At 38.0% G+C, this 24,753-nt stretch overlaps 1 protein-coding gene across 17 annotated transcripts in view; it reads left to right on the plus strand.

Moving 5' to 3' along the window:
- CACNA2D1 (calcium voltage-gated channel auxiliary subunit alpha2delta 1) overlaps positions 1–24,753 on the plus strand; it is a 436,639-nt gene that overhangs the window by 12,467 nt on the left and 399,419 nt on the right. Inside the window, exon 1 of one of the 17 annotated variants that reach the window (XM_030013892.2) lies at positions 5,704–5,942. The exons of the other annotated variants lie outside the window; for them this stretch is intronic. Coding sequence (XP_029869752.2) covers positions 5,887–5,942 — 56 coding nt within the window. The 5' untranslated portion in view covers positions 5,704–5,886. Of the gene's footprint in view, positions 1–5,703; positions 5,943–24,753 lie in introns of those variants that run through there. 17 annotated transcript variants of the gene reach the window in all.

A 24,753-nucleotide genomic window follows, 5' to 3' on the forward strand; every position in this document is an offset into this window, starting at 1 on the left:
AGCTTAAACATCGGTGATTAAGTATTTTGTTCCACATATCTAATTACCTGGGGCTCTATTTCTATTTAGTGAATAGTATTCTACTCTAGAATTGTCCCATTACTCTTCGTGGGAATAATCTGTTTGTAGAATAAAGCGCTGATCACTCTTTAAAAATTCTAAGTTAAAAGTAAGTTATCTGATTGTAAAGCTAAACACTTGAAAACTAGGAAATGCAAGATATTGAAATTGCCTTATGGCCTTAAATTGTTTTCCTTATACATCTTCATTGTGATCCTGTCTTCAGTTACAAAATCAACCATTATTTTTTCTGCTGGAAAAATGTTTCACTGAGGATATGAAATAGATATACAAGGGCAGAATTATGCTTACATGTGCTTAAAATGCAGATGAATTCTTATTTTGGTTATCTGACTTAACAGCTTTTATGATTTTGACTTAATAAGACTTTTTTTCTATAGCCAATTATTCAAACTGCAACTCCAGTGTAAGACTAACATGACAGGCGGATTTTGTAGATAACTTTGGTAAAGCTGCAAAGGACATACTTTGTCTCTGGCAGTGAAAACCTAGTAATAACTTTCACTACCTGGAGAGATTGCTGAAGCATCTGCCACTGAGAATTGAAAGTGAGGTATTAGCTAAAAGTTATTCTTTGAACCCAAAAGCTATGGTAAAGATACCCTATGCAAAGAGATGTTTCTGAGATATGAGAGATGGATGTTTTCTATTGCTAGGACATTGTTTCGTTGCAAAAGGAGAAATCGCTGGCTGATCCTGGGCTTTTTATGCTGTGCAACTTCAATAACTGGTGCAGCCTTTCACCGGGCAGGAATTATTTCCTAGCTGGGATTTTTCCTGAAAATTAACAAACAGGAAATGTCAGCAGTATACCTCAGAGATACTGGCCGTTCTAGTTACCTATGTGGTAAGAAACTCATGCTTCTTGTGTGTCTAGCTCTATATTTAATCTTGTAGTGATTTGGGATCAGCTGTATCCAAATTTAAGAGATTTCACCAATACCTGAAATTTTAGATTTCTGGTGTACCAGATCCAGATTTCATATACTGACACTTAATGGTGTGTATTTCGATAGAACTTATTCAAGGCTTTCTTAATGACCAAATAGATAACCTGCAAACCAGGGATCAACTGCAAAATGACTCATTCAAAGACTGCTTAAAATCAAGTAGTTCTTCAATAACTACAATGGAACATTCCTACAATATCTGCAGAGTAATAAAATGAACCTGTTTGTTTTTTTAAACCTGAAGTATTTTAAGTGTATTTTAGTCCAAAGTCATTAAACAAATATATGATAGGCAAATACAGACTGTATGAGGTACAAAGTTTTTTTTGTTGTTGTAGAGGGGAGCTTCTAATTCAACAGTAATTTAGATAGATTCCAGTTTGTGGTTTGTTACTATGTGATTTGACACAGACACACACCCTCCATGTGACACTTCTTTCACCTGGGAAAATTGGATAATGAACTAATGAAGGTTTTCTTGGCTGGTAATGCTGTCTATTTTCAGAATGGAGCAATTACACAATCTTTTTAGCACTCAATGTCTATCTAAACAAAATCAATGCAAAAATAAGGGCTATTTACAGTGCAGTATTGTTATTTTACATTGTTTGTGTAGTTCTCTGAGAGTCTGAAATGATGCTGAAATGATACAGTAAAAAAATTCTCAGGAGCTTTAAAACCAGCAGTTTAATGGCCCCCTGATTTTTCTCTCAACTGAAGTAATTCACCACTATTTGTCTGCCTCTGTACAAATGTAATGCCTTATCATTGCTACGGTTACTTTTTTTAGAAGAAAAGATCACTCTATGCATCTCAAAACTAGACATGGTTTGAATTCACATGGTTTCAAAGTTGTAAGTTAGGGCTCGATTAAAGTTTCCAAGCTGTTTATTTACAAAAATAAACCAGGAGTTTCAGGGTCTGTTTTTTCTATTCTTATCCAGTTTTCTCTTTCCTCTGTGAATTCTTCAAAAGGGCATAGAGAATTGTTTGGACAGTGCTTTCAAAATGTAATATGCTGTGTAAGTGCTGATTTTTGCTATTACATATCAGAGCCGAATAAAAGTCTGAATACAAATTGCTATTAGAATTATGGTAAAGATGAATGCCTACTCAGGCTATCAGCTGCTTCACAGACTTAAACCTACAAATTAAGGTAAGGAAAATTCAGATTAAATATACACAATGACTTGATAATACAAATAGGTAGCTTGTGGATTCATTCTCTAAAAGTTTTCTTGGTGCTTCTGAAGCTTCTAAATTTGTACTGAAGAGAAATCTGAAAAGCAAAAGCTCTCTCCTGTATTACTTGGGAGCTGGATAGTACCTTTTCCATTCCTTAACTGTTTTCTTTCCAACTGTTGTATTATTAAAAAAGAAAAAAAAAAAAAACAAAACCAAACCAAAACAAAAACCTTTTCATTTTTAAGTTCACTTAGAAGGCAGAAGTATGGAATGGTGTCATAATATGACTCTCAATAAAACATTTCTAGTGTAGAGTTTGACTTTCAGATTTTTGGATCAAGTACTCAATTGCTAGTTCATCTGAAGGAATTATCACTAAATGATTCTGGTACAACATATTCTGTGGAAACATTCAAGGTCAGGTTGGACGGGGCTCTCAGCAACCTGATCTAGTCGAAGATGTCCCTGCTCACTGCAGGGGGGTTGGACTAGATGACCTTTAAAGGTCCCTGCCAACCCGAACTATTCTATGATTCTATATTTTCTTACTTGATTTTCAAAGACTTCTTTCAGTAGAAGATTTGTGGATAGTTTTAAAGGCTTCTACATATGACATCTTTATTGCCAACAAAATCCAAAGAAGTATGTGATCATCACTGTGATGATGACTTACGTTCACTTCTGTCTTAGGTCACATCTTTTAACAAAATTAAGCTTGGCCTTTTCTGTTATGCTATGGGACAAAGTAATGCTAAAGCTGCATGGAAACCGTCTGTCATCCCTGATTTTTGTGTGGTGGTAAAAGAATTTCAAAAAGTCATAGAAATTATGTACAGAAAGGAATCTATTGCATCATTTATTATCTCTCTGATGCATTCCTGAATATGATTTCTAATATGGCTGAATTTACTGTATACCATTCAATTTAATATATGTGAGTGATGCAGTATCTCAGACCAGGTGACTGTTCCTCCATACAGACCTCAAACAGCAGCAGTGCATGCATCATATACGTGTGTCTGTTCTTATTAGCATAGTACTGGGAAGCTCCAACCAAGAAACAAAACCCATATTATTATGGATTCTGTATGGCAGAAGCTTATGAGACATAGATCCTTAGACAGAAAGTTTGGCATGGAAACAGCATCCCTAGTAATGATAAAGCAATACAGTTTATGTCTCCTGAGGGTTTTCTCTGATCATACCTGTAGGGGAACAAATAATGACAGGGGTAATATGATGTATACTAATGTGTGTGCACCTCTAACATAATGTAAGACAGCCAAATCACTTTCTATAATTTTTTCTCTTATGTGTTCATTACTGTTATCAATGTAGAACAGACATACTTGTAATGCAGGCAGACGTTAAAAGGTTATACAGTTTAGCACCCAAGAGAATGATATAACCTCTGCCATAGTTGACACCATTAGTGACAGATAGGACAGAACAGTAGTTTGGCCAATACTTAGTACAAGGCTCTTAAGTCTTTTGTAAATGTGTGTTGTCACCCTTTAGGACTTCATAAAACTTCATACATCTCTCTTACCATTCTTATGCTGCAGATGTTTTTGCATGTGAATATTTCTGGACAGTCCAGTTGTGCTACAAATAGTAAAAAAAATATTTGTAGGACTGGGCATGGCTAGTTTACTATAGGAGTTAGATGCATTAATTTATTACAGTACATATAGTATGGTCCTGTTCTGTCTTCGGACTATGGTCAGTTGAAGACACTTAAATTTCTGTATCTCAGCTTCAATGAATTCTTGACAGCTGTTCAGGCTGACATCCTTTGTATGAGTACACTGGGGTTGCATTGGTTTTGATGGGAGTAGTGTGTGGTATGTTTTAACTGTTGATACCTGCTTTGCCTTATTTCTATGTGCTAGCATTATTATTGATACAGTATTATACTTTCCCATTATGATGTATGGTAATAACTAGTAGGATATTCTGTAACTGCAGAATTACAAATGATTGAATATTAATCTACATGATGTCCAAAGAAAAAAGCACTAAGCTTTTCAAAAATATAAACTATACTTCTAAATTTATAAAGTCCTTTTATAAACTGCTAGTAACTGTGTGACCTTAGGCATATCACATGGTTATCTTTGCCTTAGCTAATCGGTCTGCACTGTGCACATCATTACCGCTCTGCACCAAGCCAGGCACAACAACTTGCTCTGGATCTGATTTCCAGCAAGTATTGAATCATTTAATCCTGTCTTTTAAACTATGGGGGAGATGCATGGATGTAGATTGCAAAATTCATGTTGATGTCAGTAAAGCCGTAATTTTGCCCTATACATTTTGAAGTTATTTCTGTGACAGTAAGGTACATGGAACTACTGCATGCATATATTGATCACATGCAAATTTCCTCTGCGTGCCCTTAGATCTTTATTGAGCTGAATGTAAGTTGATTATCTTCCACTTGTTTTTTATATTCATTTGCCTCTTGCCTCTGTATAATTAAAGTTAATATCTACATAAACATTAGTTATGTACACTCAACAGATGAGCTAAGTGTAACTGACTAGTGGTTAAAACTAGCTGGTAGGCAAATAATTAGGGTTACTTTTGGGAAGATTCAGAGGTATTTGTGCAGTTGCTGTCTGTGCTGTGTCTCCAAACTGAAACATCCACATTTATGAGTATTTAATATCTTTCATGAGGACTGAACATTTTCTCTCACCCAAACATGCACATCATTAATTTTTAACAAATAAATATGCATTTCATCTGCTGTTGATGGGAAAAAAAGGCTTTTTTTTGTCTGCTTTCTGAGAAAGTAATAGTTACTGAAACTTAAATGAAGCTTGGCCAGTAACAGATACAGTTCGTTGGACACTGGGGAATACTTAAAGGCCATTTGGTTTCCTTTTCCAAAAAATAATGTGGGGAATCTGGTGAATCAGATATTGTCTAAAAGGTTACTTGCATTGTTATGATATGGGTCAGGGAAAGTGGAGTGAAATTTGGTTTCTTTGTTTAGGAAATGCCATGTAGCATTCAGAAAGGGGTATGAGTGTAAATTTAAATAGCATGGGTTTCCCTACTTCCCCAGCAGTGCTATTTCTTTGTCCCTAATCTGTATAAACCCAAATATTTCTGCTTACTGGGAGATCAAAAATTTGAAAGGAATGGTGCACCTCAGGTGGGAGGAAGGCAGCATCCATGTGTTGGAAGTAAGCTCCTGTTACGGCTGGATGCCCTTGCATTTGAAATGCAGTACTCTTATTCTGTTTAAAACAAAGGAAGGGATCTGAAGCCTTTACAATAGGATTGTTTTATTAATTGGTTGCATAGTGTTATTTAAAGAAACCTATGTGATTTTCCTTTTGTTACGTTTGCATACGTATCTACAAATCACCAGTATAGAAAGAAGTGCTGTCAGATTAGCAAACAGAAAGCAGCCTGGATTCAGACAGATGCCAATCAAAGCCAGAAAGCCCCTTTCCAGTGACACAGCTAAGCACGGGGATGAATATTCGCTGGAGTTTGCTTTGGAATGAAAATGTTGCTGTGAAGGCCTCGTGCTTTCAGCTAAGGAGTGGCAGGGAGAGGGATCCACCTGAGGAGCACAGGTTTGACACAGTTGGACTGCATCCAGCTTTGAGCATCGCTGTGGCTTCCCGCAGGAAGCCGGAGTCGCTGATAACTAATGAGGTCCATACCCTGTTCGGAGCGCTCGCTGACAGCATGTCACAGAGCAGCGGGGTAATATAAATAATAAGATTTTCCTCTGTTTTCTTTATTGCTCTTTGTTGCTTTTATTTTTAGCTCCTTGCTACGAGAGATGGGTCTTTGGATTGCTTGCTCTGGTGCACACACTTTCTTTTTCACTGCCTGTCTGTCTCTGTCTCTTGACAGGTGTAAGGAGGATCCTAAATATAGAAGCCACCCATCAGTTGGCTTCAGCAATCAGCAAGCACTGATTTAGCATTTCTCTTAACCAGCTAAGCTCCAGAAGGGTGTTTCTTTTAAATGTTTATAAATTTATTCAATTACAAGCTTTCTTTAAAATTATTAGCAAACCACGTTATCCTATAGTGTGAAGAATACCATAAGCAAGCACGTCTCAGAAATGATAGTTGTCAGGAATGGCTTTTGTGATGGAAAGGAGAGAAAAATGCTTTTTAGAGATCTCCTATATTTTAGCAGTTTAGTTAATGGTGCCATATCTCATTGGGGAAAACACTGACACTAGGTGTAAGTACAGTCTCCAGTTCTTAGATGAAGGAACATACTTTCAGACATAGATAACTATACACTTGCCTATGAATTTTTCCTCAGGAAAAGAGACTTAACTGCAAGTGTACTGATTAGCTGGGGCTTACTTTGCTATACACGGAAATTAGGCATGTGGTGAGAAATGCAGTTGTCCTGTTACTGAATGTTTATAGTGCTTAATAAAAGTATTTTTATCACACAGTAATATTTTTCATGGTGTACATTTATTTATGCTCTGTTGAGGTCAGCACAATACTGATTCTTAAAAATTAATTGGCCAAATTTAATATATTACCATTGCAAACAGTTCTAATTAAGATATTTGAAAAAAAAAAAAAAAAGAGCTGTATCACTACGTTAAAGACAAGTTACACATTTTGTGTTAGTCTGTAGGCAGGCATCTCAACTTCTTTCTCTTTCTTGTCACCAGTTTCCATTAATATTCGTAGAGATTTTTCACAGTCTACAGAGGAGATCCTAAAATTCAATATTTAATTGTGACAAGTGAGTTGCATGTGGTGAAGAACCTTTTTGATACTGATTTGCTTTGATTTTTATGTTTTATGATTGTAATACACTTCTAGGATATTAAACATTGTGTTAAACAGAGGAACACAAGTGAAGTCAGTGCCTTTATGTGGCTCAGAAAGGCAGTAGTACTTTTTTCATGATAGTTGTAGTGGTTACATGTGGTCTGTCTGGTTGTGAAAAACTCTGTAGCAAAATATAGCATGGGTTTGTTATGCTTATGTAAGGTTTTATTTTTGGTAACCTGTTCTCCCTATACCCAGCCATGAGAACAAACCTGTTCCCCTAATTTTTTTTTTTTTTTACTATTTCATAAATTGGTATAATTTATTGCAAGCTTCTGCCAGGTCTGGGACATCTGTTTTGGTGGTTGATGGAGAGTGATTCAAAGCCCCAGAAAGAAGTAAGAGGGCTGCTAGGTAAAATAGCAGGATTGACCCTGAGAAAAGGAAAAACAGTTTAAGGTGGAAGATGTTTCCAAGAAACGGATGCTTTCTCAGGTTTGGGACAAGAGATACTGGGATAGGTCTAACTTTCTCAATACAGATAGTCTCAAGCTTTATACCCGAAAATCCAAACTGCATCTAATGTACCTTCTGGGTGGAAGCTCTGTTACATTTCACCGATCAGACCATGAACCCGCTGAAGCCTAGTAGTTTTGGTTAGGAGCTTGAGTTTTTGGGTTCAAGGGAAACTGAATATTCTTCAGTGTGAATTCATGTGATCTGACTGCAACTTATCAAAGGACCAAACCAGAATTGCCATGAGCTGATAATGCCATGAGCTTTAGCTGCAACCAGTGGCTACTATGGTAGGCAAACTTACCTTTGCTGAGGTATAAGCCACCAAGCTGGAAGGCAGAACTGATTGTTTAAAAATGCTTGTGCATCTAATAATTAGAAGTTTATTCTCTCCTCAGTCCTCCAAATTTATTTTTCACTGTAGCCCTATGTTTTTTCTAGTTGGCTAGAGACCTGGCTAGATTCTGCCTGCCTTTGGCTTATCGTTTGCTGAATACAGTGGGAAAAACTTTTCTCCTGAATTTATTTTACAGCCTCATGTTTATTAGACAGAAGAGGTGGTAGTCTCCTCTCACGAGCATTGTCCTTTAGTCACAACATACAGGAGCGGTGTTGTGGCTGTATCTCTACATGGTTCTTCTTCGCCTTTTATCCAGGACAGAATCCAGGTACTCTACTTTCACCTTTGTGTTTTCATAGTCTAGATACATTTTCTAGATAGAATAAAAAATTGGTCAGATGATTTTTCCATCAGCCTCCACAGGCATTAAATCAGGTCCATATTGGGATTATGTGAAAATATTTCCATTTTTTATCTTACATCATAAAGTTACATGAAGCAAAAATTAGTGTTTGTTTGGGATAATTCATACTAAACCTGCTCCTAGTAAAAGATAAGAAAAAAAATGCATTTAGATTGTGAGTTAGGAAACTACTTTCCTAATAAAAACCTTTTTTTTTAATCTACCTACTGATCTATCCATTGATCTTTTGATCTTTCTATCCATCTATCTATCTATTTACTGGGATGAAGTTGGGGATAAGAAATAGTGCCTATAACTAGATTAAGGATGTAAGAAGGTTACCAAGAGGATGTAATGGTACTTTGTGAGCAGAATGACTAAGATTGTTAATAAAAATAGACCCACTGGTTATGTTACATGCTTGGTAATATTGTGCTTGAAGTGCAAATACATGGAACAAAAAGGATCACTGAAAATCTGTAGCATTAGGTAGGGGTGGTATGCAGTGCTGATTGATAGTGATACAAATACATGTTTGTCCAGATAAAGAGAGGAGGAACTCTAGAAGCAGAGTTCATAATCTCATGCTGAAGTAGTTTCTGAAGTGATACTCACTTTTGTATGCACACATTTCAGGTACAAGGTAGGTTTTCTTTCCCCTCTCTGTGCTAGTCATTAAAGCCTGGCAAGAGCGGCCAGGTTGGATGATGCACAAACCTCGGGCATTTTCAGACAGCAGAGTTACAGATAGGAGGTATAAATCTTGAAAAAAGCACAGTCAGTTATGATTTTCCCACAGAGAGAAGGAGCCCTTCACTGTTTTCAAAACAGACTTGTGACTAACAGCTAGCTGTATAAATAATGGAGATCTTATATCTTATGTGGTACATAAGAATTATCCTCTCAAGCTGTACAGTAGTCCCTTAAGCAAACAAAGTATTTACTTTTCAAAGGGCTGGACAGTTTTTAGAAGGTTTTCTTTAGTCTTGTTTAATAGTACTTACATTACTAGAATTTACATTTAAGCAATTTCAGACCTTGTGGGGAACATCAAGTATTTTATTTGTTAGAGTGAAAGTAATGTAAAAGTCCTCATTTTTGAATTCTAGTCACTGCTTTTGAAGGTAATGGTGAAAAAAATCCTCTTATGAGGCGTTATTCCTATACTCTTAGTGCAGCAATGTTTTGGGTTTGTATCCTGTGAAACAGGATTCTTCATGGCAAGAGTTACATGGAAGAGGCCAAATTCAGTGCTGTCAAAGTAAAAGGTTCAGAAAACAGATGGGCAGGATGGCGGTTTTAAGAAGCAAGGAGGAACTGTGATCCTCATGTCTGAGTGCAAACCTACGCCGTGGCAATTACATAGTATCATCTTTTCTGTCATTTCTGGCTTAGGATATACAGGATCTCAGAACCTGTAGGTCAGACATATGCCTCCCGTTTTCCTTTCCTTCAGGAAAAAAAAAATCATTTTTAAAGATTCATATTTCTAAATGTTCCTCTTTGTATAGAAGATTGAGACTGCTTTAGATGTTATGAAAATTATTCTTTAATGAAAAAAACTACTCTATATCTCTTCTGATGCCTCTTTTTGTTCTTTGTAAAGCTATTGCTCTTACATGATAGGCGTCTCCACAAAACTTTGTCCATTCCAGGCTAAAACGCAGATACCTCTACTGAGAAGGTGAAAGAGTCGGTACTTCAGGAAAACAGGTCCTACAAGTTAAAATTATAATCTCTATTAAGAGAAAGTAACAACTGTGTGCATATAGTCTGATTATGTATGCTTTTTGCAAACACTTTATAGACCCAGTGTGTTGAGTACTCATCTCCAAATTTATTTTGAACATTTAGGCTAATCGTATGACAGAGATGTACACGCACAGCATTTTTTATTAAATGATCATCAGAGAGCAGGATCTACCCAAGCGTCCCTTATTGTGGCAAAGAGTGGCTACGGCTATGCCATCCTGCTCTCCCGGCATTGGAGAGCCAATACTGATCTGACAGCTGTCCCAAGATAGAAGATGTCAGTGGTACGGAAGGCATAGGTTGTAAAAGCATAGCAGGTCTGGTATAGGTTCATAGCTTTCTCCCGTGAGTCTTCATTCATATAAGCCATGCAATCTCAAATGCAGTGTAAACTCTGGCCTCCCCAGGCAAAACCTTCCAGGGAAGACTACCTCGTCTATTTTTCAGGGAAGACTTTACTAGAAGTGCAGGCATCAGCTGTGATCGACATCTGCTTGCTCCTGTCCTGGGGAAACTAGTGTGTGCAGTATATGATGTTAAACTGAAGTGTCAACACCAGGGCAGCTGTAAACCCATCAGCTATAGACAGAAATGCAGAACAAATTGAAATATATGTGTATTAACTTTATGGGCTCTGCTTCCATGAATGAAAGGAAGCTGAGAACCCCACAGGAAAGTGCTCTTTGTCCTCAGTAGCCATGCACCTTAAACCATTGATAGCCTTTATACTGATTGCCCTGCTTGCAAATTTCCCTGACCACAGTCATCCCATTTCTAGTTCAAGAATTAATCCCTTGGTGGCCGAAGCACAGGAGTGGCAAACCCTCAAGTAGCATGATCCTCTTAAGGGAAAAGTACACATGCCAGAGTTGGGGCTCTGCAGACTACTCAGTGGGGCACTTCTAGAGAGATTCCCACCTTGGCTTGTCCAAACACGTACGTTTTGTTTACATACCTTGTAGTGGGGACTAAGTAACCATAGGGATGGGATGGGAAGAATTAAAGGGACGCTTGCTAGGAGAGTTGCCGCCTGGCAGCGTAACAGCTTGACGGTCCTAGTTTTGCAATTAGTCTTTTTAAACAGAGATTTGTAAGATCTTATGAATCACATGTGCTCAAACTAATCTCGGGTTGTTTAATTAAGGAATGTGGTCTAGATTTCTGGAATTGCTTGGAATCTAATGACAAAAATACAAGTAACTTCCCTATTTTCACTACTTATATGCTTTTTTCACATTAAGAAGTCAGTTCCTTAACACTAATCACACAGCAACATAAATACTGCTTCTTATGTACATCCTTTGTGGTAGATTTGTTCTCTCTATGCAATTATGTTGCAGCAGGCAACAGATGGTTAAGGTATTTCTCCCAGTTTTACAGCCCATATAAGGACTGCAACCCTTGCAATCCAGAACTGCATAGCTCTCAAAGGACAGCTGAAAAAAGGTGGCAAGACGGCACAGCTTTGTGTTCACCGCACTTTATGTGTTAGCTTTTGGTGTTGCACATTCAACTTTTTAAAGAGGTGTCAGAGATTTTTCTATTCCTTGTTCCAGCAAGAGCCCCAAAGAGGATCTTTTCTGGAGCAGTGTTGATACAGTGTGGCTTAGGGCGACATGCCAAAGCATAGCACTTTATAAACAGTCACCACGTTTTTAATGGTTTTCATCAGGAGACATTTACCGCTTGTCAAAGTGTCAGCCTGATGACTAGAGGGACTAAAATACACACCGGAGAACAGCAGTGTGGGCAGGACTTGGGCTAACTTCCTCAGTTAGCCGTTTCCATCCATTCTTTCTGGCGTTGATAAAAGTGTTAATTTTAGGGGCCCCCAGCCCTGCTGTAATTCTTGAGTCTTTCAAGAGCGGAGTGTCAGTCCTGGACATGGTGAAAGTGCTGTTAGTGTTGCTGGAGAGCAATCCCAGCCCAGCTGTGAGAAGCAACTGCAGAGTCTGACATGCATGTGGCCACCTTTGAAGGATGGCTGGAGGCATCCCAAAATACTTGCTGGAGGATGTCACTAGCTGTCTCTCCCTTTCTTTTTCCTTCTTTTTGATGTGCTCTGTCACCTCTTGTAGATGCGATCTAACTCCATCCGGCCACGCTGCGATTCTGCTGCTGCAGTAGGCTCTCTGTTTCTCCCCGTGCTACTCCCTTCTCCTGCACAAGGGCCGTAAACCAGTGAAGGCGAGAGATGGGGCGAACCTTGGCTGTGTCCTTGGTGCATTTGCAGTACAACTTAGCCAGTGAAGGAAGCTGGCAGATACGATTCATTCCTGAACTAGCATGTGACGTAAAGTTGAATTTCTGAGCTACTGCTCTCGCCCAGCTCTGACAGCGGGCATCATGACAAAAAGCCAATGCACTTCTTTGCGCTGTCAGGACACATTTCTCTTCTCTGTCTGCAAGGAAGGGGTAACGGCAACAGCCTAAATCTGCAGAGATCCAAGAACCAAGTGCTTCCTCTGGAGGCTTAGGCAGGCACTGGATTTCCTTGAGTCTCTCTTCTCAACTGCAAGGAGTTGTCACCTTTTATGACACAGGGATGCTGAATTAATTTCAGATCATAATGCACTGAGATTTTAAAGTAGTAGGCACCATGTAAATTTGTTTCATAGACTAGAATCTGTATATATAAAAATATTTATCCTCTCCAACTCCATTGTAACCAACATTAAAAAATGTTCACCACAAAGTGTATTTATATGACACAAGCTTTCCCTTGTAGTGAGGAAAATTAGTTGCCCTAGCAGAAACAGTGTGATTCAGGCGTTACTAAACATAGAGATTGCCATACAAGCTGCCACATTTGCTCTGAAACCTCTCCTTGTCTTTCAGCAACTGGAAAGATTAAGCACCTTTTCTCCACAGATAAATAAAAGTGAGAAGAAGCACTCTGTTCCATTTACACTGGAAGACAGTTGATCATAAAACTAGTGTTCTGGTACCTGGTTCTGGATTTATTCACTCTCAGCTTGTCATCTTCCTCAGGCATGCTGTGGTCCTGGCAATTCTTCTTGGACTGTGCTACTGCTGCTAAATTCATGACAGTCTCTCATGGATCAAGACTGATATGTGGCTATGAAGTCCAGTCAAGAGAATGTGGAGGCTGATTTTTAACACAATGTAGTAAATATAATGAGATTAGTGGCAAACTATTAAGATAGCAACTCATCTGATCTGTTTGCAATTTGAGCCTGGATCTAGTAATTAATTTACATATCAAAAGATTTCTCTTGAAAGTAAAATCCCATGCAAAAAATGTGGCAGGAGCTTTGTCAGACTAAAATCGTACCTCAGTCTGAGCAGCTCAGTAGACTAATTGAAGATTTAACTGTTAAACAGTAGCATTTGGATTTTCTGTAGTACAGAATTCAAGAGGTTTTTTTATATGAATGTGCTGCTATGGTAGAGATTATTACAAAAATCATGTTTCTTGAATGACTGAACCATAAATGCAACTCAACTTTTTTTTTGTTTTATATGCATTTTGTTTTTCTGGATTTGTAAATTTATCCTAAGGGGCACATTTATCACACAGATTTTAATAGTCAATAAGACTTTAAAAATGGTAGAGATTACAGTTGCACATGTCTGAAAGCTGAGTGTCTCAAAAGACCGTACAGAAAAAATTATGGGAAAAAGGGAGGATGCAAGGAAAGGGGATAGCAGCACATTATCACAGTGGTGAAGGCATACAAAAGGATCCAGATTCTGTACTTGAAAAATGTCAAAGTAATGTAAAATAGGATAAAAAAAGAACAGGAGAGTACAGGGCCTACAGCCGCAAAACTTAAAAAAGACTTCTTCAAATAGCATCCTGTAAAACTAAATGCAAATTCCAACTCTTTTGATTTTAATGTTGTGAGGTGTATCTTTAAGACCGTAGGTTAATGGAAAAGATGACTACTCAGTTTTCATCAGCCAAAATACATGTCCCCAACCTCAGAACATTTGAACTTCATTATCCCCAAGCAGTTGTCAAACTGTCACCTTTGCATAACCCCAAGGAAGCATAACCAAGCATTAGTTAGTTAGACTTACACAGTCTGTAAATGTGCAGGTCCGGACAGCATACATTTTAGAGCTCTAAAGGGACAGCTTCTGAATCTGTGAAAATTATCTACTGTAAATCCTATGTGTCAGAAGTAATATTTGATATTTGAAGGGAAGAAAAAAAAAAAAAAGAAAAAAAAGTAGAACAGAGACTGACCTAGGGAGATAGCAAGCAATTACTCTGTTCTGGAAAAATATGTAAACAATGTCAGAAGTTATTACAGAATATTTCAGATGGCATTATGGAAATAACCAGAAATACTGTTAAACAAATATTTTTCATTAAATCTAGTCATTTTTAGCAAAAGAAAATTGAAGAGGGAATTGATATGAAGATGCATAATAGAAGTCTAAAATCATCAATTTAAACAGCATTGAGGTACCGTGAACATTCAGAAAGTAGCAAGTGAACAAATGTGACCTTGCTGCACAGTGTCTTGGAAAGTCTAGAAAAAGATTTGTGCAATGTTCTCATTGTTAATTCATTAAAAAAAATCACTTTGAGGGGAGAAGATAAAAGAATGTATAAAAATGGTTTGGGAGAAGAGCTATTTCGAAACTCGAGAGGAAAAAAAAGGGCAGCTGATATAAGGCAGAAGAGTAGCCGCATTATAGGAAACAACAATCTCCCAGAAAAAAAGAAAAGGTCTCTCAAATGAAAACAAATATTTAAATTAGCATCTGTACATTTTCCAAAGTGACTCTGTGCTTCAATATTTGAGGTTAGATTTTTATAAAAGTAACCATTCAGCAAGTTTTGAAAATCAGTCTACTTTGCCATGTCTTGCATACCTGGGCAGAATAATTAGACACTTATAAAAGTCTTGATCATATAACCTGCAAATTTAAGACATTAAATGTAGACTTATAGGCACTTTCCTTTGTAGTGCATGTCATTTCTGTCTGCAGCTTCTTAGGAAGGACATGAGTATGAAAGAACTGGAGAAAATACAAAGATTTCTTTTTAAAGATCTAAAAATTGGAATCTAAGTCCTTAGAACAGGTTAAAAAAGTTAAGTGTATATAGTTCAGAAGAGAGAAGACTGTGGTCATATGGTCATGGTCCATATATACACCTTCGGTGATGATATAAACAGGGGAAGAGGTTTACAGAGTTCCAGAAGAAAGTGGTAAAAATGAATGGTTTAAACTAAGGAGCAGGGAGGGAGGAGAAATGTAAGTCTTTACAAAAAGGTTTTAGATCACAAGAGTGACTAGAGAGTGGAGTAGACAACCACTGGCAAGAGCAATTTGTAAAGACTTACATATTACGCAAAATAAATTCCAGCAATCATCATCAACTTTATTATTACATCAATATTTTACTTATCCCAAATCTGCCAAGTACAGGATAGTTTCTGGTCATCTCTGGTAATGCATCTTGAGAACTCTGGACAGGTGCGTTGTTAAAATGCCAGCTCCACATGATATCATTAGCAGACCAGGTAAAAGCATTCTACCTGTCCATACAGCTCAACCAAGGCTTTGCTTGTGTTTGTATCTATCACACATTATCTACTTCTTCTTTTCTTGAACGGAGTGAGAGGCCTTGAATCCTCAGGTCACTAAAACTTCTATGCGCAAAAGAGGTGATGGGGACTATTTTGTTGTCCTTTCCAGCCTGTAAGAGTGGGCTGGGGAAGAAAAGGATTATTACAAGGTTCCTAAAGTATTTCACAGAATGTAACAAACAAATAAACAAAACCTTTTCCTTGTCATTTGTATTGGGCAATTACAAATATGCAAGGGATTGGTCAATCAGAATGGTCTTAAAGGGAATGAATAAATAGAATGGATCCAAAGCGTGGGCTTTTTAACTGGCCTGTGGTCATTTATGCTGTTTAAGTGACGCCAGGCGTAGCCCTGGTGCAAGCTAACTCCCAGATGATGCCCGAGCTTACTTCTGAGATCAGCAAAATAAATGTTCTGCTCTCAGTGAACATGCTGGAAGTGGTCCCCACTTTTGGAATTGGTCCCTACTTTGGGAAGAGCAAGAGAATCGAGGTACATGGATGCAGTCTTTGTTGACACTTGCTGTCATAGCCGGACAGTGGTCCCTTGCCTGTTTTCTTTAGGACTACAGCGGTACCCCTACCCCTTGTTCTCAGGAGATAGTTTAGACCCTTATACTGTTAGGAAGCATCAGCGTTTCGTAGCTGTAGGAGTGTCACTGCAGTTTTATAACAAAAGCCCTCAAAGGTTAGTAGATTGCTTTCTGCTCTTCTCTGGCCACAGCAGTCTGCTGAGGGCCAAATACTGGAGTTCTGACTCTGCTTTTATTTGGACTGTGCTCAGGGAAAGCTTGAATTCAAAGGAGTATTTGTAGAAGGGAGGAAAAACTAAAAATTTAAAACTCTGTTACTTTATCCATATTCAAACAAAACGTTACAGCTGGTCCTTCCACCTTTGCTAGTTTGTTCTACTGGAAAGATAGTTTCTGTTTCTGTTTAGTCCCTGATGATAATTGCCATCAGCCACCTTTTACAATTTCCAACAGTATTTTCTCCTCTGTTGTCCATATTCTTGAGATAGGGTCTCTCTGTAAACGTCTTAATAGCCAGTGTTTCTTTTTCCTCTTCAGGTTTGTCTTTAGCCTTCTCATTTGCTCTGATTCATCAGCAAACTTGACAGCGGTTAGTCTGGTGATGTGCTGAGAGGTTTGCCTGGTACATGGAGCAATATTGCCCTGCTATTTTCTAGAACTGTCTTATCCACCTGTCTTTGGGTTTGTATTTTGTAAGTTATCTGTAAGACGGGACACTCTGGCCACAACACAAAGATGGCATAACTGCAGGCAGAGCATAGCAGTATGGCTCATGGTCCCCGAGTGTGACTTTATCACAAAACAACAATAATGATAACAACAGTAACACACTTAGTGTGCTGGCAACTATTTTCCGCTTGTGCCATGTCTTTTGTGTGAGCTCAACAGGATAAGAGTCAGTTGTACGTGAAGATTTGTGCTGCATATATATCATAACAGAGACTATACTATCATCACAACGACCCTTTAATAACTTTCTTGGAGGATGGGATGAAATTAATTCATGATATATTTATGGTGTGATGATGAAATGTGGCAAAGTAGACTCTATGTGCAGGAGATATATGCCCTAGCATTCATAATCCTTACTTTTCTCCTTTCCTGGAAAAATGATAAAGGCTGTTAAGACTTGCAGCAGGTAGTGTGGTGACCTAGACCATAGATTATTAGTGTGATCACCTATTTAGACCTTCTGGTTAATGTGACACCTCACACAGTAATTTCTACAGTCAGCACATGACCTCTCCTCCAGCTCTGGGATTACATATCATTAGAGAATTTCCTGACCAGTTGAAGGACCGAATTTAGTAAGGACTCAGACTCAAAGGATAAAGAGAGGAGTGATTAGCCACATGGAGTAGGCATTTTATTTCCATTCATCTTCTTTAAATAAGAACAGTTTTTCAGGCCAGTCTTGTGTTGAAGAGGCTGAAAGAGGACAATAATCTTTCCTGATTGTTCTTCAAACTGTCAGAGCCTGAGCACCACAATGCCCCAATTTATCCCCTCTTTTGTTTCTGTCTGTATTTTATTAGCAGGTTTTCTTTTGTCTATGGCTCAGTCTTACAGGAGCTTCTCATATATGCCCTTTTCTGAAAGATGATACAAGTTTGCAGTATCGTGGGATTCAGAAAGAGCTAGCTTGTGAATGTGTCTTGACTTTGACCATAGGGCTCTATACAAGGAATGCATTAAATGTGGAAGACACAAAGCTTTATGTGTTAGACTCCCTAAGAAAACAAAGTTAATTCTGGGAATTAGAAATCATAGTAAAGACTGAAACCTTTCCAGCCAGAAAGATGAATAATTTCCATATCATGATGTGGAATTATAGAGTGTAAATAAGCAGAAGCAGTGTCTTTTATTTTCTGGTAATGTAATGAAATCAGATATCTTTTGTAGCAACCAGCAGAGTAGTTAAACTGCTGTGTAATAGTAAACTGAAAAAATTACTTTGTTGTTCAAAGAATTTTGGTAAGAATTTCTTTATCTGTCTAGATCTCTTCAACTATCCCTCCCAATTCATTTTTCAGGTTTCTTTCCTCAGTGAAAAAAAAAAAAAAAAAGAAAAAGAAAAAAACTAAAGAAGAACTGTCAGTCCAAGATGACATTTGAAGGTGAACAGACACATATTTAAAAATGATAAATAGGAAAAGGCCTTTTCTGTCAAACTTCTCAAAAATATTGAACTGCTCTTAAAATTGATAAGTTTTACTTTACATTGCATATAGTAGACCATAACTGGGGAGGACAAATAAAAAAGCAACGAGGCTGGAAAGGAATTGACAGAAACTTTTTGAAGAAAGTCTAAGATTTTAAAACATATCAGTATTTTTTTAATGTTATTTAAAGCTAAGACATTCTATTTTTCATAATTCTTCATGATCTTTAACAAATAAATATTATTTGTATATGAAGGGCTTGGAATAAATTTTAAAACCAAACTTACTGTCAGAAATGTCTCTGTGCAAGGGCTTTCAAGAAATTAGTGTCCAGATATTGCATGTTTTTTATAATGTGCTAATGTTTTTTTGTGGCATTTTCCCAAGCAAACTGATTTGTCACTTGTAGAAAAATTCCTGTATGTCACTGGTTGAAAGCAGAAAAGTTTAGAGCGATTCCCTATATATAGTAGAGAGCATGTTACTCTTCTGAATGTGATGAGGATGGAAGATTTGTCTGTGTCATATGGCATGGAGGTATATTCTCCCTGGGAACCACAATCCTGTTAGTCCATGTGCTAAATCCCTTGGTTCCACCTAGCAGTAGTGGTAACTGGAAGTCTGCATTAACTCCGTCAGTCCCATACCAGAATGGATGCCACTAGACCCGGGGTGCATAGCATGATTCTCTCAATAAGTAGACTAAGGAGTGAGCAGCATTATAATCTGAATGTCCCTTTACCTCTAGAAGTGATTTCTCAGGTCACAGGCTGTGGGATATTGGCAGGACCAATATTAGAGAGTCGCGATGTCACTCTTCACCGATAAAGAAGCTGCTGGTTTCTGAGCTGGCTGAACTACAAGCCCTTTGGAATTGATGCCAGAAAGACAATACTAAATGAGTAGAGGGTGATGTTCACAGTTATTCTCCTGTGACAGGTAAAACATTGGCACAGGTTCTAGAGAGAAAGAAAAAAATCGTAATATCCTTGAAGTTTTATCATTCCTCCCTCAGTAATATTTCAGTCTCGGGGCTCTGCCTTGCTAAGAGAGTTGACCACACTGCGTGAAGGTGAGCTTATGTCGCAGGCAGTTTGCTTGACAATCAGCTTCTTAGATACGATCTTTAAAAAAAGTTATACACCTCTGCTGCAGCATTAAGATTCTCTAAATCTTCTCTGCTGCTGCCTGGAGCCTAAATATCAACAGGTACAGTGCAAGCGACATACGGTGAGATTCCAGTGGAGTCATTTGTTAGCAGAGTGGTTATCTTGCTTTGAGGTGAAGGTTTCTGGCAGGATACTTTCTTTTTTCTTTTTTTTTTTTTTTCCTCCCTCTGTAGTCTAGTGTACTAACCAAAAAAACTGCTGAGTTTCTATCTAACATCAGGAATGGATAAAATACCCTCACTAAACCAGGCATCACTTCTCAAGATTGATAATGCTTGTAAGGATTAAAAATGCTGTACACCTGAAGGCCAAACTCTGCTCTCAGCTCACCCTCTGCAAGCATTGGCACCTGGTTTTGGGGTGGGTTTTTTTTTTTTCTTTTTTCTTAACTGCTTCATGTCTACCTTGTTTCTGATATCTGTTAGTCTGATTATTTTTGTCTTGTTAGATGTCCAAAATCCTCTGCTGAGAGGGTGAAATGATGTGAGACAATTGCATTGCAAAAGCCATTCAGGTATTCACCTGTAAGGATACAGTCTGTCAGTATGGATTGCATGTCACATGCTTGACACATGGCAATTCTGTTTTGCACCCGAAGTGTAAAAAGCTGATGGAAACATGAGAGTTTTGCGTATGACTGAGGTGTTCCTTAGGCCGTGACCACGTCTGTGGGCAAATACAAGCTCACTTTGCTTGAACACGAAGCTGCCTGGCAGCCGGAGTGTGCGCAGCCATGTCAGCGGCAGGGCTGTGCTGGCTAAGAGGCCGTGTGGGGAGGCAGGCTGTAACAGCCCGGCCATAAGGCAGTGCTAACACAGGTTTTAGGGTGGAAGTGGCTCTTCTCCAGCCAGCTGGAAGCAGGCACAGAACACAGAATTTCCCAGGAAGATTCACACTTTCACTGGTGATTTGTTGCTGCAGAGACGATCTTTGTACTCCCTGTTTTTGTAGCCAGATAAAGTAGTCCATGGGTTCCCACATGTCATTGCAGAAGAAATAATTATTTACAATAAAATTCAGTACTCAGTGCTGCAGTATGTTGTACAACCCCAGAACAACATCCTTCCAACTCAGCAAGCTGCTTTTTACTACCGATGTGTGCCGTGTTCATCCAATCCTTCTTCCCCAAGCTTGCCTCCCATTTTTTTCTTCAGATTATCTTGAAACTCTGTGTGATACTCAGACCCCCGTTCACGTAAGTAACCAACATTCCTGTACCACACCTTATCTGCTTCGTTATCTGAATTTGATAATCTTGTAAGATGTCAGTGTTTTTATTAGTACTTTGCTGACGTGGAGATTAAGTTCTACATGCTCTTAAGTTCTTCACATGAAAATCATCCATGGGTTCTCCTCACTACTACATGTGGAAGATGCTGATAATGCTTAAAGTCCCTGCATTGATTTAAAGGACCCGCCTGGCCATGGAATGTTCTTTTTCTTTTCAAAAGGCAAATTAAGAAAATCATAATAAATTCCAGTTTTTAGGATCTTTCCTATCTGGCAAAGGTTTATTAGCTATAATACAAATGGAATCTATTCTGGCTTTTTGGAGCACCACTCTAATTTCTTATATAAATACAAATTTTATAATAGCGTGTTAGAGATTGCCTTAGTGATATTTTTTTATAGCACAAGTAATTTTATATGTGCTTCAACACCTTTGTACAGCTAGTCCTTTTAAAGCGTATTAGAGCTCTTCCCTTTCCTCCATTAAGCTGGTATATCACAGCTCAAACTGTGCTCCAAGATGACACTGTTGCTAATCAGAATAATCTGTATCCACATAAGAAAACGCAGACTGAAACAGTAGCAAAAAATCTATTCTCCAGCCTGCATTGCAGATCTCTAATGCCTGCTACATAGCTCTACTTTGCACTGGATTCCTAATGCCTTCAGTGGAAATTGTGTATGGGATGAGTAAGAAATACACAGTGGTAAGCTGATCAGTAGATATACGCACTGCAGATAAGAGGAGTAGAAATTTGGCCATTTTTATTAGCTTGTGCAGGGAAGCTGATGCTGCCATACTTGCTCTTCTTTGCTCTATTAATTGTAGATTGAATCAGTAGTTCTGTAATCAGTTCCACATGGGAAGGTGCAAGTTAATTTTTCTTGTTACCTTTTGTGGTTTTCATGCAGGCATATGAGGCTTCTTATGCAGAAGAGTTTGCAGGATTAAGGACTAAGTTAAGGACAGGGAAATATTAAAATGGATATTTAATATTGTAATACAAAAAAATCAGATCCTTATTCTCTGATAGAGTGATGTGTCAAAAGGTATGTCTATGTAAATCCCCCCCCCCCCATGTTCATGCAGGTTTGTTTACAGCAGTGGTTCAACACACATGAAAAAGAAATAAAGACATTAATTCACTAAAAACCTTGTAATATGAGAGTAGAGAAAAACTATTCTATTAAAAGTAGTTAGAGAGTGAGAAATAGTGGAGTTATATCCACTAACTACTAATGTTTATTTCTAAACAATTTCCAGTATAACTATGAATTTGAGCTGTGTAAATGTTACATTTTTCTGTTACTGCTAAAATGTATTTGGAATTAATCATTTGATGTATTGGTGAATCATTGAAAAAGACTTCTGTGTAAAGTTATATTTGTGTGTATATACAGATATTTACATATACACACATATGCACACATTTGAAGAACTAGGTGATCTGTTTAAAACCTCTGTGAAAACAATAACATTTCTTGTGTGTTTTTTTTGTTAATGAAAGTTGTAATTCAAAGTAATTTATTATTTTTCTGCATATAATTGCATTACATTTAAAATACCTCTGAAAAAGCAACTCTAAGAGGTATTTTATAATGAGCACTGTTCTGCTGAATTCTTATATCAAGTGACCAGTGTCCTACCTGATCACTTAAGTACAAATGTGATCCATCACTAAAAATTATTTTAAAGTACACACAAAACATCCCCTAACTGTCATACTTATGTACAAGAGGCTGTCCTACGTGACCATGCTTTCACCTGCAGGACTGGTTTCTGCTGAATGTTTAAAAATAACTTATCAATGTACAATTTAGTTAATTCTGCAGCAGAAACCACCTAGGAGAGTGTCTGGCCAGATTCACCCCAAAGGATGTTGTTCAATGCAGTGAAAGGTCCAAATCAGTCCAGGTACAGCAGAAGCTTCCTGGGGCAATCTTCAGGACTGGCCAAAATTCCCACTTGGAAAGCTCCTGCACCAGTTAGTGACTTTGCTGTGGAGCTGGCTGGGCTTCAGTCATTCACCTTGGATAAAATAAGTCCTTTGACTCAGATCAGTCCACGGTCTCCTCTGTGCAGGAGTTCCTGGCCCACTCAGGGAATTAATGGCCCAAGTACACTGGATGTGCACACAGGCACAGCACTGATGCCCAGGTACACCACAGCTGTAACTCTGGGAACCAGTTTGAAACTCGCTCTGTACCCCACTCATACCGTAAGCTCCATCGCTCTTGCACATGTTCTCAGCAGTGGTGAGGCTGCAGCTGGAGTACAGCACCCATTTTAGGCCTCTCAGTTCCAGGAGGATATTGAGAAAGGAAAGGAATCTAAGGATAATGTATTTTCCATACATCCAGACGAAAAAAAGAACAAATTAGCCATCTATATACATACCTACATAAATGAACTTTCTCTTTTAGATTGATAATAAGTCTTAAGAATATGAGTTGTAAAATTATTTTCATAGTGCTTGATGTATTGACAAAGTAGGCAATGCATCCTCCTCCCCAACTATTGTGCAAGTACCTCAGAACTACACAGCAATTCTGGTACTTGAGACAAACCTTTCTGATCTTTCGTGTTCTTACCAGTAGTTGAATGCATTTTGATTTACTTATGATTTGATGGAATGATTGCAGTGAAGGCCATCATTAAGAAAATGAATAATAAAGGGATAAAATGAGCATAAAAATCAAATCTTTATGTTGCAAACTATTTTACAGTGGTCTCAGTTTAAAAAAAAAAAGTTCTTTTTAAATGAGGAAGGAATAGTGTTGGAAATTCTCGTGACTGTGAGAAAGGGAATACAAATATTATTGCAAAAGCTTACTAAGTTTAGCTGTAGATTCTGGTGTGCTTAGGATTTTAGTTCAGATCAGGAACATACACATTGGATTCATGTTGCAGAGTGATCTTGGTGCACACAAATTTCATTCCAGGTGAAAATTAACTGGAAGTTGTGCTTCAAGAGCATGATTAACATTCTCTAACTGCTCACAGGCATTCAGTCAACAGGACCAAACTATAATGAAGTCCAAAGTAAAATGTCCCAAGTGCACCTGGTTTGGGAATTTGGTCCTCAGCATAACTGCTTTCCTCCCCAGATTTGCTCCTGATGTGCCACAGTCTTTGCTAACACAAACATAGCTTCTGTTTCAGTGATGTTATTCAGGACATTTTCTAACTCCACTGTTTTCCTTGGGAAAATCCTGACATTACTGACATCAATGAACATTTTGAAAGTGATGAAAAAACCCAGCAAGGTTTCATAGCCTTTCCTCCCTCCATTCCTCTACTTTGTATTTCTTTGAAATTGTTATGATTTGAAGAGGTTTATCATTTTATAGCAGACACTTGCTGTTTGTAGAGGAGCAGGCCCACAATAAAGAAGGAAAAAATCAAGTCCCCTGAAGTCTTTTCTTTCATTACTTCATTATTCCATTCCCCTGTCCATTCTTAAAGTATCAATTTTTCATTGTGGTACTGAAACTGGAGCTCATCAAATTCCCCCAAAGAATTTCAAGTAGAAGCTGCAATTACTGTTGTTCAGATGCTTCCAGCATGTCATGCTTCATATTTACGGGTGCCATTACTCTGTGCTGTAAAGCGTTCGTTCTGGTGCAAGGAATTCTGGCTCTTTAATGCTAACATCCAAAGACCACATTGAACATTTTAGTTATGTGCTGTGATTTTCCTCAAGCTGCTTCCTTATTAAGTGATGCAATTTTAATGTGTTTGTGTCATGAGTTAGAGTGGCTTTTTACTTAAAGTAATTGATTATATAGAGTCATGGAAGTAATCGCGATCATGAAGATGGTAGATAACCAATAAAAGTGGGCTGTCAGTGAAAATATTTTATAGCTGCTCAGCATCTTTTGGAAACAGAGCTGTGTGAAAAAAAATTACACTACAGACAACACAGAAATTATATGCTTTCTTTCAGCAACAGCTTTGTGTTTCTCTAGTACCGGGTTTTTTTTGTTATTTTTCCTCCTTTCACTTTGTTTAAAACAGTTTTTTAGGGAGGATGAAAATGATCAGATTTTGCCAGGAGCACATGTGTAAATTTGCTTTAACCTTTTCAAAATG

Source organism: Aquila chrysaetos, chromosome 5, assembly GCF_900496995.4.
Source record: "Aquila chrysaetos chrysaetos chromosome 5, bAquChr1.4, whole genome shotgun sequence".
NCBI classification, from domain to species: Eukaryota; Metazoa; Chordata; class Aves; order Accipitriformes; family Accipitridae; genus Aquila; species Aquila chrysaetos.